The sequence below is a fragment of the Hylobates moloch genome, unplaced genomic scaffold, assembly GCF_009828535.3.
Source record: "Hylobates moloch isolate HMO894 unplaced genomic scaffold, HMol_V3 SCAFFOLD_1, whole genome shotgun sequence".
In the NCBI taxonomy this organism is placed as follows: domain Eukaryota; kingdom Metazoa; phylum Chordata; class Mammalia; order Primates; family Hylobatidae; genus Hylobates; species Hylobates moloch.
Genome location: NW_026652276.1, coordinates 82,411,390 through 82,426,396, shown reverse-complemented (window position 1 = coordinate 82,426,396; position 15,007 = coordinate 82,411,390). Strand labels below are relative to the sequence as shown.

Sequence of the window (15,007 nt, the reverse complement as noted above, 5' to 3'; positions counted from 1 at the left end):
TGGTCTAGCTCAGCAGATCCCACCCTCATGGAGCCCAGCAAGCTAAGATCCACTGGCTTGAAATTCTCACTGCCAGCACAGCAGTCTGAAGTCGACCCAGGACACTGAAGCTTGGTAGGGGGAGGGGCATCTGCCATTACTGAGAGTTGAATAGGCAATTTCCCCTCACAGCGTAAACAAAGCCACAAGGAAGTTCCAATTCGGCAGAGCTCACCGCAGCTTGGCAAAGCCTCTGTAGCCAGACTGCCTCTCTAGATTCCTCCTCTTTGGGCAGGACATCTTTGAAAGAAAGGCAGTAGCCCCAGTCAGGGGCTTTTAGATGAAACTCCCATCTCCCTGGGACAGAGCACCTGGGGAAAGGGGCGACTGTGGGCACAGCTTCAGCAGACTTAAACGTCCCTGCCTGCCAGCTCTGAAGAGAGCAGTGGATCTCCCAGCACAGTGCTCGAGCTGTGCTAAGGGACAGACTGCCTCCTCAAGTGGGTCCCTGACCCCCGTGCCTCCTGACTGGGAGACACATCCCAGCAGGGGTCAACAGACACCGCATACAGGAGAGCTCCAACTCACATCTGGCGGGTGCCCCTCTGGGCCAAAGCTTCCAGAGGAAGGAACAGGCAGCAGCATTCTTTGCTGTTCTGCAGCCTCCGCTGGTGATACCCAGGCAAACAGGGTCTGGAGTGGACCTCCAGCAAACTTCAGCAGACCTGCAGCAGAGGGGCCTGATTGTTAGAAGGAAAACTAATGAACGGAAAGGAATAGCATCAATATCAACCAAAAGGACGTCCACACAAAAAACCCCATCCAAAGGTTACCAACATCAAATACCAAAGGTAGATAAATCCACGAAGATGAGGAAACACTAATGCAAAAAGGCTGAAAGTTCCAAAACCCGGAATGCTTCTTCTCCTCCAAAGGATTACAACTCCTCGCCAGCGAGAGAACAAAACTGGACAGAGAACGAGTTTGATGAATTGACAGAAGTAGGCTTCAGGAGGTGAGTAATAACAAACTCCTCTAAACTAAAGGGGCATGTTCTAATCCAACGCAAGGAAGTTAAGAGCCTTGAGAAAAGGTTAGAGGAATTGCTAACTAGAATAACCAGTCTAGAAAAGAACATAAATGACCCGATGTAGCTGAAAAATACAGCACAAGAACTTCATGAAGCATACACAAGCATCAATATCTGAATCAATCAAGCGGAAGAAAGGATATTAAAGAATGAAGATCAACTTAATGAAATAAAGCATGAAGACAAAATTAGAGAAAAAAGAATGAAAAGGAACAATCAAAGCCTCCAAGAAATATGGGACTATGTGAAAAAACCAAACCTACGTTTGATTGGTGTACCTGAAAGTGACGGAGAGAATGGATCCAAGTTGGAGAACACTCTTCAGGATATTATCCAGGAGAACTTCCCCAACACAGCAAGGCAGGACAACATTCAAATTCAGGAAATATAGAGAACACCACAAAGATACTCCTCAAGAAGAGCAACTCCAAGACATATAATCATCAGATTCACCAAGGTTGAAATGAAGGAAAAATATTAAGGGCAACCAGAGAGAAAGGTTGGGTTACCCACAAAGAGAAGCCCATCAGACTAACAGCATATCTCTCTGCAGAAACCCTTCAAGCCAGAAGAGAGTAGGGGCCAATATTCAAGATTCTTAAAGAAAAGAATTTTCAACCCAGAATTTCATATCCCACCAAACTGAGCTTCATAAGCGAAGGAGAAATAAAATCCTTTACAGACAAGCAAATGCTGAGAGATTTTGTCACCACCAGGCCTGCATTACAAGAGCTCCTGAAGGAAGCACTAAATATGGAAAGGAAAAACCGGTACCAGCCACTGTGACAACATACCAAATTGTAAAGACCGTCGACACTATGAAGAAAATGCATCAACTAACAGGCAAAATAACCAGCTAGAATCATAGTGGCAGGATCAGATTCACACATAACAATATTAACCTTAAATGTAAATGGGCTAAATGCCCCAATTAAAAGACACATACTGGGAAATTGGATAAAGAGTCAAGACCCATTGGTGTGTATTCAGGAGACCCATGTCACGTGCAAAGACACACAGGGGCTCAAAATAAAGGGATGGAGGAAGATATACCAAACAAATGAAAAGCAAAAAAAGCAGGGGTTACAATCTTGGTCTCTGATAAAACAGACCTTAAACCAACAAAGATCAAAAAAGACAAAGAAGGGCATGACATAATGGTAAAGGGATCAACACAACAAGAAGAGCTAACTATCCTAAATATATATGCACCCAATACAGCAGAACCCAGATTCATAAAGCAAGTCCTTAGATACCTACAAAGAAACTTAGACTCCCACACAATAATAGTGGGAGACTTTCACACTCCACTGTCAATATTAGACAGATCAATGAGACAGAAAATTAACAAGGATATTAGGGACTTGAACTCAGCTCAGGACCAAGCAGACCTAATAGATATCTACAGAACTGTCCACCCCAAATCAACAGAATATACATTCTTCTCAGCACCAAGTCGCACTTATTCTAAAATTGACCACATAATTGGAAGTAAAACACTCCTCAGCAAAAGCAAAAGAACGGAAATCATAACAAACAGTCTCTCATACCATAGTGCAAATTAAAACTGAGGATTAAGAAACTCACTCAAAACCACACAACTACATGGAAACTGAACAACATGCTACTGGGTAAATAATGAAATGAAGGCAGAAATAAAGAAGTTCTCTGAAACCAATGAGAACAAAGATACAACGTATAGAATCTCTGGGACATGCTAAAGCAGTGTTTAGAGAGAAATTTATAGAACTAAATGCCCACAGGAGAAAGTGGGAAAGATCTAACATCGACACCCTAACATCACAATTAAAAGAACTAGAGAAGCAGGAGCAAACAAATTCCAAAGCTAGCAGAGGACAAGAAATAACTAAGATTAGAGCAGAACTGAAGGAGATAGAGACACAAAAAACCCTTCAAAAAAATCAGTGAATCCAGGAGCTGGTTTTTTTTTTTTTTTAAAGATTAACAAAATAGATGACCATTAGCCAGAATAATAAAGAAGAAAAGAGAGAAGAATCAAACAGACACAATAAAAAATGATAAACAGGATATCACCACTGATCCCACAGAAATACAAAGTACCACCAGTGAATACTATAAACACCTCTGTGCAAATAAACTAGAACATCTAGAAGAAATGGATACATTCCTGGACACATACACCCTCCCAAGACTAAACCAGGAAGAAGTCGAATCCCTGAATCAACTAATACCAAGTTCTGAAATTGAGATAGTAATTAATAGCCTACCAACAAAAAATGCCCAGGACTAGATGGATTCACAGCCAAATTCTACCAGAAGTACAAAGAGGAGCTGGTACCATTCCTTTTGAAACTATTCCAAACAATAGAAAAAGAGGGAATCCTCCCTAACTCATTGTATGAGGCCAGCATCATCCTAATACACAAGCCTGGCAGAGACACAACAAAAAAAAGAAAATTTTAGGCCAATATCCCTGATGAACGTTGATGCAAAAATCCTCAAGAAAATACTGGCAAACCAAATCCAGCAACACATCAAAAAGCTTATCCACCATGATAAAGTTGGCTTCATCCCTGTGATGCAAGGCTGGTTCAACATACGTAAATCAATAAACGTAATCCATCACATAAACAGAACCAAAGACAAAAATCACACGATTGTCTCAATAGTTGCAGAAAATGGCTTCGACAAAATTCAACACCCCTTCATGCTAAAAACTCTCAATAAACCAGGTATTGATGGAACATATCTCAAAAAATAAGAGCTATTCATGACAAACCCACAGCCAATATCATACTGAATGTGCAAAAGCTGGAAGCATTCCCTTTGAAAACCTGCACAAGACAAGAATGCCCTCTCTCACCACTCCTATTCAACATGGTATTGGAAGTTTTGGCCAGGGCAATCAGGCAAGAGAAAGAAATAAAGCATATTCAAATAGAAAGAGAGCAAGTCAAATTGTCTCTGTTTGCAGATGACAAGACTGTATATTTAGAAAACCCCATCATCTTAGCCCAAAATCTCCTTAAGCTGATAAGCAACTTCAGCAAAGTCTCAGGATACAAAATCAATGTGCAAAAATCACAAGCATTCCTATACACCAATAACAGAGAGCCAAATCATGAGTGAACTCCCATTAACAATTGCTACAAAGAGAATAAAATACCTAGGAATCCAACTTACAACGGATGTGAAGGACCTCTTCAAGAACTACAAACCACTGCTCAAGGAATAAGAGAGGACAAAAACGAATGGAAAAACATTCCATGCTCATGGATAGGAAGAATCAATATCGTGAAAATAGCCATCCTGCCTAAAGTAATTTATAGATTCAATGCTATCCCAATCAAGCTACCATTGACTTTCTTCACAGATTTAGAAAAAACTACTTTAAATTTCATATGGAATCAAAAAGGAGCCTGTTTAGCGAAGACAATCCTAAGCAAAAGAACAAAGCTGGGGGCATCATGCCACCTGACTTCAAACTATACTACAAAGCTACAGTAACCAAAACAGCATGATACTGGTATCAAAACAGAGATATAGACCAATGGAACAGAACAGAGGCCTCAGAAATAATGCCACACATCTACAACCATCTGATCTTTGGCAAATCTGACAAAAACAAGCAATGGGGAAAGGATTCCCTACTTAATAAATGATGTTGGGAAAACTGACTAGCCATATGCAAAAAACTGAACTGGACCCTTTCCTTACACCTTATACAAAAATTAACTCAAGATGGATTAAAGACATAAACATAAGACCTAAAACCATAAAAACCCTAGAAGAAAATCTAGGCAATACCATTCAGAACATAGGCATGGGCAAAGACTTCATGACTAAAACACCAAAAGCAATGGCAATAAAAACAAAATTGATAAATGGGATCTAATTAAACTAAAGAGCTTCTGCACAGCAAAAGAAACTATTATCAGAGCAAACAGGCAACCTACAGAATCGGAGAAAATTTCTGCAATCTATCCAACTGACAAAGGGCTAATATCCAGAATCTACAAAGAACTTAAATAAATTTACAAAAAAAAAAGAAAGAAAAACCATCAAAAAGTGGGCAAAGGACATGAACAGACACTTCTCAAAAGAAGATATTTATGTGGCCAAGAAACATATGAAAAAAAGCTCATCATCACTGGTCATCAGAAAAATGCAAATCAAAGCCACAATGAGATACCATCTCATGCCAGTTAGAATGGCAATCATTAAAAAGTAGGAAACAACAGATTCTGGAGAGGATGTGGAGAAATAGAAATGCTTTTACACTGTTGGTGGGAGTGTAAATTAGTTCAATCATTGTGGAAGACAGTGTGGCCATTCCTCAAGGATCTAGAACCAGAAATACCACTTGACTCAGCAATCCCATAACTGGGTATATACCGAAAGGATTATAAATCATTCCACTATAAAGACACATGCACACGTATGTTTACTGTGGCACTGTTCAAAATAGCAAACACTTGGAACCAACCCAAATGTCCATCAATGATAGACTGGATAAAGAAAATGTGGCACATATACACCATGGAATACTATGCAGCCATAAAAAAGGATGAGTTCATGCCCTTCACAGGGATGTGGATGAAGCTCAAACCATCATACTCAGCAAACTAACACAAGAACAGAAAACCAAACAGTCCATGTTCTCACTCATAAGTGGGAGTTGAACAATGAGAACACATGCACACAGGGAGGGAAACATCACACACCAGGGCCTGTCAGGGGGTGGGAGGCTAGGGGTAGGGATAGCATCAGGAGAAATACCTAATGTAGATGACGGGTTGATGGGTGCTGCAAACAACCATGGCATGTGTATACCTACGTAACAAACCTGTACATTCTGCAAATGTATCTCAGAACTTAAAGTAGAATAATAAAAAAAAAATAGAAAAAAACAATACTTCTCAAAACTTTAAGATTTGTCTGATGAGAATGGTAGTGATATTAACAAATGTGATTTTTTTTGATATTGTATCATGAAATCTGGAAGGTCTGCATAGCTCACTGAATCAATATTTTACAAAGGACAAAGCATGGTATTACAAAATCACACACTGGTTAAAAAAAGCCATTCAAAATGAAAAGAGACCACTGGCTTTTCATATTAACAACATGAAATATTCACTGATGTTTCAGATTCCTCATTGAAACTACTTTCACCTGTTATCTAGTTTTACCTGTTATCTACTATCACCTGTCGTCTAGTTTAAAGGTAATATCGAAGAAGAATGTCCACAGTCATTGAGAAAAGCTATTATATGCTTCTTCCTTTTCCAACTATGTGTTTACATGAGGTTTGACTTTCTTCATGGAATTCAATTTTTGAAAAAGGCAAAAGATTACATGCAGAAACAGATAGAGAATCCAGTTGTCTTCCATTAAACCAGATGCTTAAAGAGATTTCCAAATATGTAAAACAGTGCCACTCCATTTTAGAGCAGAAGGCCTGTTAATTTTTGTTTGGTTTCAGAAAATACAGTTATTTTTCATAAAAACATATTACAGTAATATGCAGTGGGTTTATTATTATAGTTATTAAATAAATCAATAGATAATTATTTTTAAATGTTTCTGTTTTACTTTCTAGTATGATGATTATGGGTATATGTAACCATAATCATAAACCAAAGCTCTTGGGGCTCTTAATTTTTAAGAGTCTAAGGGAGTCCTGAGATCTAAAAGTTTGAGGACCACTAGATTAAAATAACTAGAGATAAATTAGTAAGTGTTAATGAGAGCAAGAAAAAATTAACATTTGTTTTGAATGTCTGTTTTGTTCTGAGTTCATTCAGTTCTCACAATTACTCTAGGAGATCAATATTATTATTCCCATTTATAGGTAATGAGACTGAGCTCAAAGAGAGTAATTGTTTATCCAAAGTTATGATTGTAACACAGATCTGAAAAATCCTATGCTCTTTCCTTTTACCTCTAATTGCCTTCCTACTAAGAACATTTTATTCTACAATTATAAGATTTAGTTTGATCAGAGGATTGACTTTTTATCTTGACATGTATATGTATGTATGTGTGTACGAGGGTATACTATCTGGACAGAGAAACTAAGAGAGTTAGGGCTATAATGGAAATGGAAAACATAATTTTGCCACAAAAAAGAACTTGCTATTTATAACCTTAATGGTAAATTTTGCCAATAATAATAATCTTCAGAAAATAGGACATATTGAAACTTTTAAGAGATCAAATATATGATTCTCCTTCAGGTCTCCACTTTTTGCACCCCCTGCAGTGCTCTGGTCTCCCCCTAATCACACCCTGTTGTTGTTAATAGTACCTCCTATTTATTGAGAACATATCATGGTCAGGCCCAATACCAAATGCTTTCAATCGTTAACTCATTCAACTCTTTTTTGTTGTTGTTGTTAGATGTAGTCTCACTTTGTCACCCAGGCTAGAGTACTGTGGCGCAGTCTTGGCTCACTGCAACCTCTGCCTCCCTGGGTTAAGCGATTCTCCTGCCTCAGCCTCCTGAGTAGCTGAGATTCCAGGCATGTGCCCCCATGCCTGGCTAAGTTTTTTGCATTTTTAGTAAAGACAAGGTTTTACCATGTTGGCCAGGCTGGTCTCAAATTCCTGAACTCGTGATTTGCCTGCCTCGGCCTCCCAAAATGCTAGGATTGCAGGCGTAAGCCACCGTGCCTGGCCAACTCATCAATTCTTAGCTGGAGGCATCATGCTACCTGACTTCAAACTATACTACAAGGCTACAGTAACCAAAACAGCATGGTACTGGTACCAAAACAGAGATATAGACCAATGGAACAGAACAGAGCCCTCAGAAATAATGCCACATATCTACAACTATCTGATCTTTGACAAACCTGACAAAAACAAGAAATGGGGAAAGGATTCCCTATTTAATAAATGGTGCTGGGAAAACTGACTAGCCACAGGTAGAAAGCTGAAACTGGATCCCTTCCTTACACCTTATACAAAAACTAATTCAAGATGGATTAAAGACCTACATGTTAGACCTAAAATCATGAAAACCCTAGAAGAAAACCTAGGCAATACCATTCAGGACATTGGCATGGGCAAGGACTTCATGTCTAAAACACCAAAAGCAATGGCAACAAAAGCCAAAATTGACAAATGGGATCTAATTAAACTAAAGAGCTTCTGCAAAGCAAAAGAAACTACCATCAGAGTGAACAGGCAACCTACAGAATGGGAGAAAATGTTTGCAACCTACTTATCTGACAAAGGGCTAATATCCAGAATCTACAATGGACTCAAACAAATTTACAAGAAAAAAACCAACAACCCCATCAAAAAGTGGGTGAAGGATATGAACAGACACTTCTCAAAAGAAGACATTTATGCAGCCAAAAGACACATGAAAAAATGCTCGTCATCACTGGCCATCAGAGAAATGCAAATCAAAATGACAATGAGATACCATCTCACACCAGTTAGAATGGTGATCGTTAAAAAGTCAGGAAACAACAGGTGCTGGAGAGGATGTGGAGAAATAGGAACACTTTTACACTGTTGGTGGGACTGTAAACTAGTTCAACCATTGTGGAAGTCAGTGTGGTGATTCCTCAGAATCTAGAACTAGAAATACCATTTGACCCAGCCATCCCATTACTGGGTATATACCCAAAGGATTATAAATCATGCTGCTATAAAGACACCTGCACATGTATGTTTATTGTGGCACTATTCACAATAGCAAAGACTTGGAACCAACCCAAATGTCCAACAACGATAGGCTGGATTAAGAAAATGTGGCACATATACACCATGGAATACTCTGCAGCCATAAAAAATGATGAGTTCATGTCCTTTGTAGGGACATGGATGAAGCTGGAAACCATCATTCTCAGCAAACTATCACAAGGACAAAAAACCAAACACCGCCATGTTCTCACTCATAGGTGGGAATTGAACAATGAGAACACATGGACACAGGAAGGGGAACGTCACACACTGGGGACTGTTTTGGGGTTGGGGAAGGGAGGAGGGTTAACATTAGGAGATATATCTAATGCTAAATGACAAGTTAATGGGTGCAGCACACCAACCTGGTACATGTATACATATGTAACAAACCTGCACATTGTGCACATGTACCCTAAAACTTAAAGTATAATTTAAAAAAACACTCTTTGTGATTGGCATTGTTATTCTAGACTTACAGCGAAAACACCAAAGACTTGACAGATGAAATGATTCACCTAAGGTCACGTTATGAGTGAATATATGAATCAAGACTGAATCCAGGGCTGACTCCGAAACCCTTGTGGTTAATCACCGTGCGATACCATGTACCTGCTTCCCCAAAGGATTTCAGCTACTTGAGAACTGGGACCAGGTCTTTTTCTTCCAAATATACTCATGCCTAGCACATTGCTTGGTACGTAGTTGGAACTCAGTAAATTTTTGTTGAGCAAATGAATGAATAAATAAATGCATGAATAAAGTACAGTCAGAGGTAAATAAAGAGCCAAACTGCTTTCATTTACTTGAAGCCCGATTAAGGACAGGGTCTCACTGTTAGTTGAAGATGCTGTGCTACCAGTTTAGCTGAGCCATCCAACCTTGTTAATTTTAGTTATTTTCTCTGGTAACATTCCACACTCATTGGTTCCCATGGTTATTATTATACTACATGTTGCTACATCGTACCTGATCTGTGACATGAGGAATGATTCTAAATATACCCTCTGGGGCAGAGGTGGCGTTTTGGAATTCTAGATGGAATTGCCCTACTAATCTGTCTATGGAAACTTATTGTAGGGGAAAGACACACAATATACCAAAGAACTAAATACAAATTTTATTCAGGTATAATATTCTCTGATTTTAAAAATGGGGCCAAAAGCATTAGCAATAATTTTATGTTAGATAGTTAAGAGGTTGTTAGCACCAAGCTTATTTCCCTTTACAAGTGAATCAAGCAATTAATAACAATAATCATACTTTACTTTTTATTATACAGAATGTTTGAGGGTATAAACCTTTATAACTCTTTATAGAAATCTATGTATTCAGTGTTGCAGGAACTGCTCATAGATGCCACCTTGTATCCATCTTTCTGTCTTCCCTAATAACAGAATGCTGATTTTGGAGGGGCAGCTAGCAATGTGCTTCCTTTGCAGTTAACTGTGGTCATGTAACTAAGTGCCAGCCAATGAGATGCAAGTCTAAGGTGTTGAGTATTTCTGGCAAAACCTCTTAAGTTGGGGAAATAAAATTTAACAACCATTTATAATTTTTTTTTAAAAAACTTACCAAGCAAGGAATAGAAGATAATTTCTTTGATCTGATGGAAGGAAATGAAAAACCACTAGCTAACAACATACTTAATGATAAAACAATGATCCTTTCTCCCTAAGATCATGAGCATGACTAGATTGTCCTCACCTACTACATCTATTTAAAAGGGTACTGGAGACCCAAGTCGGTGCAATAAGGTAAGAAATAAGAATGAAGAAGCATAGATATTGGAGGAGAAAGAAGTTGTTATTCATAGATGATGTGATCATATACACAGAAAATTCTAAGGAATCTATAAAAATCACACTAGAACTAATGAGAAAATTTATGAAGTTTGCAGGATACAAAGTGAATATGCAAAATCAATTGCAATTCTACATGTTATCCACAAATAATTCGAAAATAAAAAATTTTAAATGTCCCTAGAAATAAATAAAACAAAACATGTGCAAGATATCTACCCTGAAAATGATAAAACATTGCTTTTAGAAATTAAACAAGATCTGCATAAATGAAGATATATGTCATGTAAAATGATTGGAAAATTCAATATGTGTAAGATGTTCAATATCCCCACAAATTGATCTATGGTTTCAATGTTGTCTCAATAAAAATCTCGGCATATTTTTTGAAGAAATTGACAAGTTGATTCTAAAATTTATATGGAAATGCAAAGGATCTAGGATAAACAAAATGAAAGAACAAAGTTGGAGGACTTATACTCCTGATTTCAAGACTTTTTATAAAGCTAAGTAAGGGAGGTAATGAGGCATTAGTTGTTACATGGGTATATGCAATGGAACAATGAAACAGAATAGTGTCCAGAATTAGACTCACACATATATGGTCAATTGCTTGTCAACAAAGACATTAAGATAACTCAATGTGGAAAAGAAATTCTTGTGTAACAAATATTGCTTGAACAACTAGATATCTCTATGGAAACAAAAGATGAACCTAGACCTTTCTTTTCATTCCAAATACAAAAACTAATCTGAGATCAGAAGCCTAAATGTAAGCATGTTAAGCATAAAGCTTCTAGAAGAAAATGTAGGAAGAGTCTTTGTGACCTTTACAGTAAGCAAAAATTTCTTAGGACATAAAATACACTAACCATAAAATTAAAAATTAATAAGCTGGACTTCATCAAAATTATAAACTTTTGCTTGACCAAAGGTATTGCCAGAAAAATTAAAACACAAGCTATAAACTGGGAGAGAATATTTTTGACAAAAATATGTATTTTTTGGCAAAACATATTTGACAAAAAACTTGTATCCAGCATATACAAAGTACTCTTACCACACAATATTGGAAAGACAGTCTAATCTTAAAAAAATGGGCAAAAGATTTGAAAAGAAACTTCACAAAATAAGAAATAAGAATGGCAAATAAACACAGGAAAACATGCTCAACATCATTCATCATTAAGGAGATGCAAATTAAAGCTATGATGAGATGCTACCCCACACCTAATAATTTAAAAATTTAAAAAACTGACAACACCAAGTGTCAGTAAGGGTATAGAATATCTGGAACCCTGTCACACTACTGAAGAAAATGCAAAATGGTACGTTCACTTTGGAAAACAATTTGGTAGTTTCTTTAAAAATTAGAAGTATCATACTGTTCAGCAACTCCAGTTTAGGTGTCTATCAAAGAGAAGTAAAAGCATACATCTATACAAGACTTCTACGCAAGTGCTTATAGCAGCCTTTTCATAGTAGCCCCATAAAACAGAAACAACCCAAATGTCCACCAATGAAAGAATGAGTAAATAAAATGTAGTAAATATACACAATGGATTATTAATTAAAACAAAAAGAAGCAAACTCCTGATACATGCAAAATCATAGGTAAATCTTCAAAACATTATGTTGAACCAAAAAAGCCAAACACATAGCGCATATACTACATTATATATTTATATAAAATTCAGGAATAGGCAAAACCAATATAAATTATAGAAATAGAAAGTGGTTGCCTCTGAAGTGGTAGAACTGACTGTAATGTGAAATTTCTGAGGTGATGGAAATATTCTACATCATGTTTTGGATATTGATTGCAATGGTATCTTTAACCATCAAAACACATGAAACTGAACATTTTTGATCTGTGCATTTTAGGCATGTCAACTATACATTAAAAGGAGTTGAGAGGGAGTGGGCAGACAGTACCCTTATTGCCCCTATTTTCCTCCTTTCCTTCTGACTGAAATGAAGAAGTAATGATTAGTGCCCTGGCAACATTCTTGGACCATGAACATAAAATCCAAGTGTCAATAATGGTGAAGCAGAGAGGGGGAAAAAGGCCTAGATTCCTCATGTTTATGGATCTACCATACCACCCCTGAATGGCCTTTCTCTGTATTTCATGTAAAAGAGAAAAGAAAATATTGACTGGGTGCGGTGGCTCATGCATGTAATCCCAGCACTTTGGGAGGCCGAGGTGGGTGGATCGCTTGAGGTCAGGAGTTTGAGACCAGCCTGGCCAACATAGCGAAACCCAGTCACTACTAAAAATACAAAAATTAGCCAGGCATGGTGGGGGGTGCCTGTAATCTCAGCTACTCGAGAGGCTGACACAGGAGAATTGCTTGAACCCAGGAGGCAGAGTTTGCAGTGGGCTGAGATAATGCCACAGCACTCTGGCCTGGGTGAGAGAGTGAAACTCCATTTCAAAACAAAACAAAACAAAACACAAAAAACAAAAATACTCTCTTTTTAAGCCACTGTCTCAGATACTTTCAACCAAACAAAATTTCTAAGTGTTACAATCATTGATAAATTTCTTTTATGGTTAAATTATTTTTTATTATGTTAGATTGTAGTTGGGAACTACACTGAGATGTTTTTTAAATGGTATAATAAAAGGTGTTTATCTTTTATAGAGATTGATGCCTTTGGTGTATAAAAGTATTATAAATTAATAAACATTTGGAAAATTATTTCACATATACTAGATATATAGCAGTAATGGGCTTGCTTTTGGGACAAATCAAATCTTGGTACAGATCATGGATTAGTCATGTGGCCTTGGGCAAATAGCTAATCTCTCAGAGCCTCTTACTTCCTCTGAGTACAGGGCTGATGTTATTAAGCTAGCTTTAACCTGCCGTTTAACCTGCTGTTATTATGAAGACTGAATGAGGTCATGTATGTAAAACCTTCGGCACAAGATCTGGCAGGAGCATATGGTAGCTCTTTTTCAACAGGAGAATATTTGATTCTGAACATGTCATTCACTGCACAGGTAAGCCATCACAAAGCAATTTGTCCTCCACCATCACCTGCATAATACGTGGTTTTAATAGCTTATTACAGCATATGAGAATGGAGTCATTGCCTATGGAGTCATTTACTACTGAATTTAATAGCAGTGAAAGCTGCATTGGCCTTCTCCAAGCAATAAGAGAAACCAGTATTTCCCAAAGTATGTCAGAGAAAGTTGCAAAAATTATTATTTTGCTAGAAGTCATTGTCATGGAGAAAGGCTCTGGGAAAGTGAAGGTTACTCTCAAATAACCTCAGAAAGTGGTGGCCATTGAGGCTAGAAAGTGTCTGAGAGGCTGGGGCTGGGCACCATCCAATGGAGCCTATGGTGAAAGTCTTGGTTCCCTTGCCTGCATAACACACATTCTGGTTTGCCACATCCTGCCCTATACTGGGAGGCAAATGCAGAGGCCTCAAGGACCCATGGCTAGAACCATGTAGTTCAGATGACCTCACCTCTACTCTAAGCAACCCTGGCCCCTGAGAGAACTGCTGAGATCCAACCAGACAAGGCAGAAATGCCAGGGAGTTAGCAAGCTCCTGGCAAGTGCAGCTCAGAGCGGGAGTATCTCCACAGAAAATCAGCTCACAAAGATGCCAAGAGAATCATTTACTTACCTGCAAGGGTTGGCAATTTCTTCTGGTGTTGTTTTCACAAAAGGGGATACAGGTTTTTCCACAAAAGATCCGAAGCCCAGTCTAAAGTTGCTGGTTAATTTAGACATCTCTTTGGAAAGCCGGGAGCCCAGCTCCTTGATTGTGTTGAGGTCATCATCCATGGAGGCGGAGAGGTCCATGAGGTAATACAAATCCACTGGGTAGTCCTCAGTCTGGCGGACATGCACCTGCAGAGTCTGCGCACCACCTGCAAAGCCCAACAGGAAAGGCAAACCCAGGAAAACACACCGAGATTTATTTGCAACTGGCCACTCGCTGGGTCAGCTGGCTATTTCACCTCAATAAGAACTTACTGAAATATATATGATTTCATTAACTGTGTGGTCAAGATCCTAAATGAACCAACCCATGAAATTCTTTCAGCAGTGAGTTTAGAACTATTGGAGGATAAGTTAGGATATTTTATATCTCCTTGGGAGAACTAGCATCCATTTAGATAGAAGATAAGCTGATTTTTGTGTGTGTTGTTTTAGAAAAGGGGAACCGAATAAAAGAGAGTTTAAATCTACATTACAACCCTTGAAGAAATGTGAGTTAAGCCTTAACAACATTTGAGTAATTTAAATGGTTACTATTAGAGAAGGCTTTTTTAGTAACACAATTGGAATGCCAGGGGCCAATGTGAATAAAGAAACGTGTGAGCCTAGCAATTTTCTATTTCCTTAAGAATGGGAAATTCGAGTCATAATAATCAATGATATGTAATATGATACAAGACACATGAGTGGGATAGCAGAATTACCATATA

The 15,007-nt window shown here is 38.1% G+C and overlaps 1 protein-coding gene across 1 annotated transcript in view; it reads right to left on the bottom strand.

Moving 5' to 3' along the window:
• The window catches only part of ITGB6 (integrin subunit beta 6), a 93,346-nt gene that overhangs the window by 74,131 nt on the left and 4,208 nt on the right, over positions 1-15,007 (bottom strand). Inside the window, exon 4 of the mRNA XM_032755584.2 lies at positions 14,200-14,446. Within this exon, the coding sequence (XP_032611475.1) occupies positions 14,200-14,446 (247 nt within the window). The remainder of the gene's footprint in view (positions 1-14,199; positions 14,447-15,007) is intronic.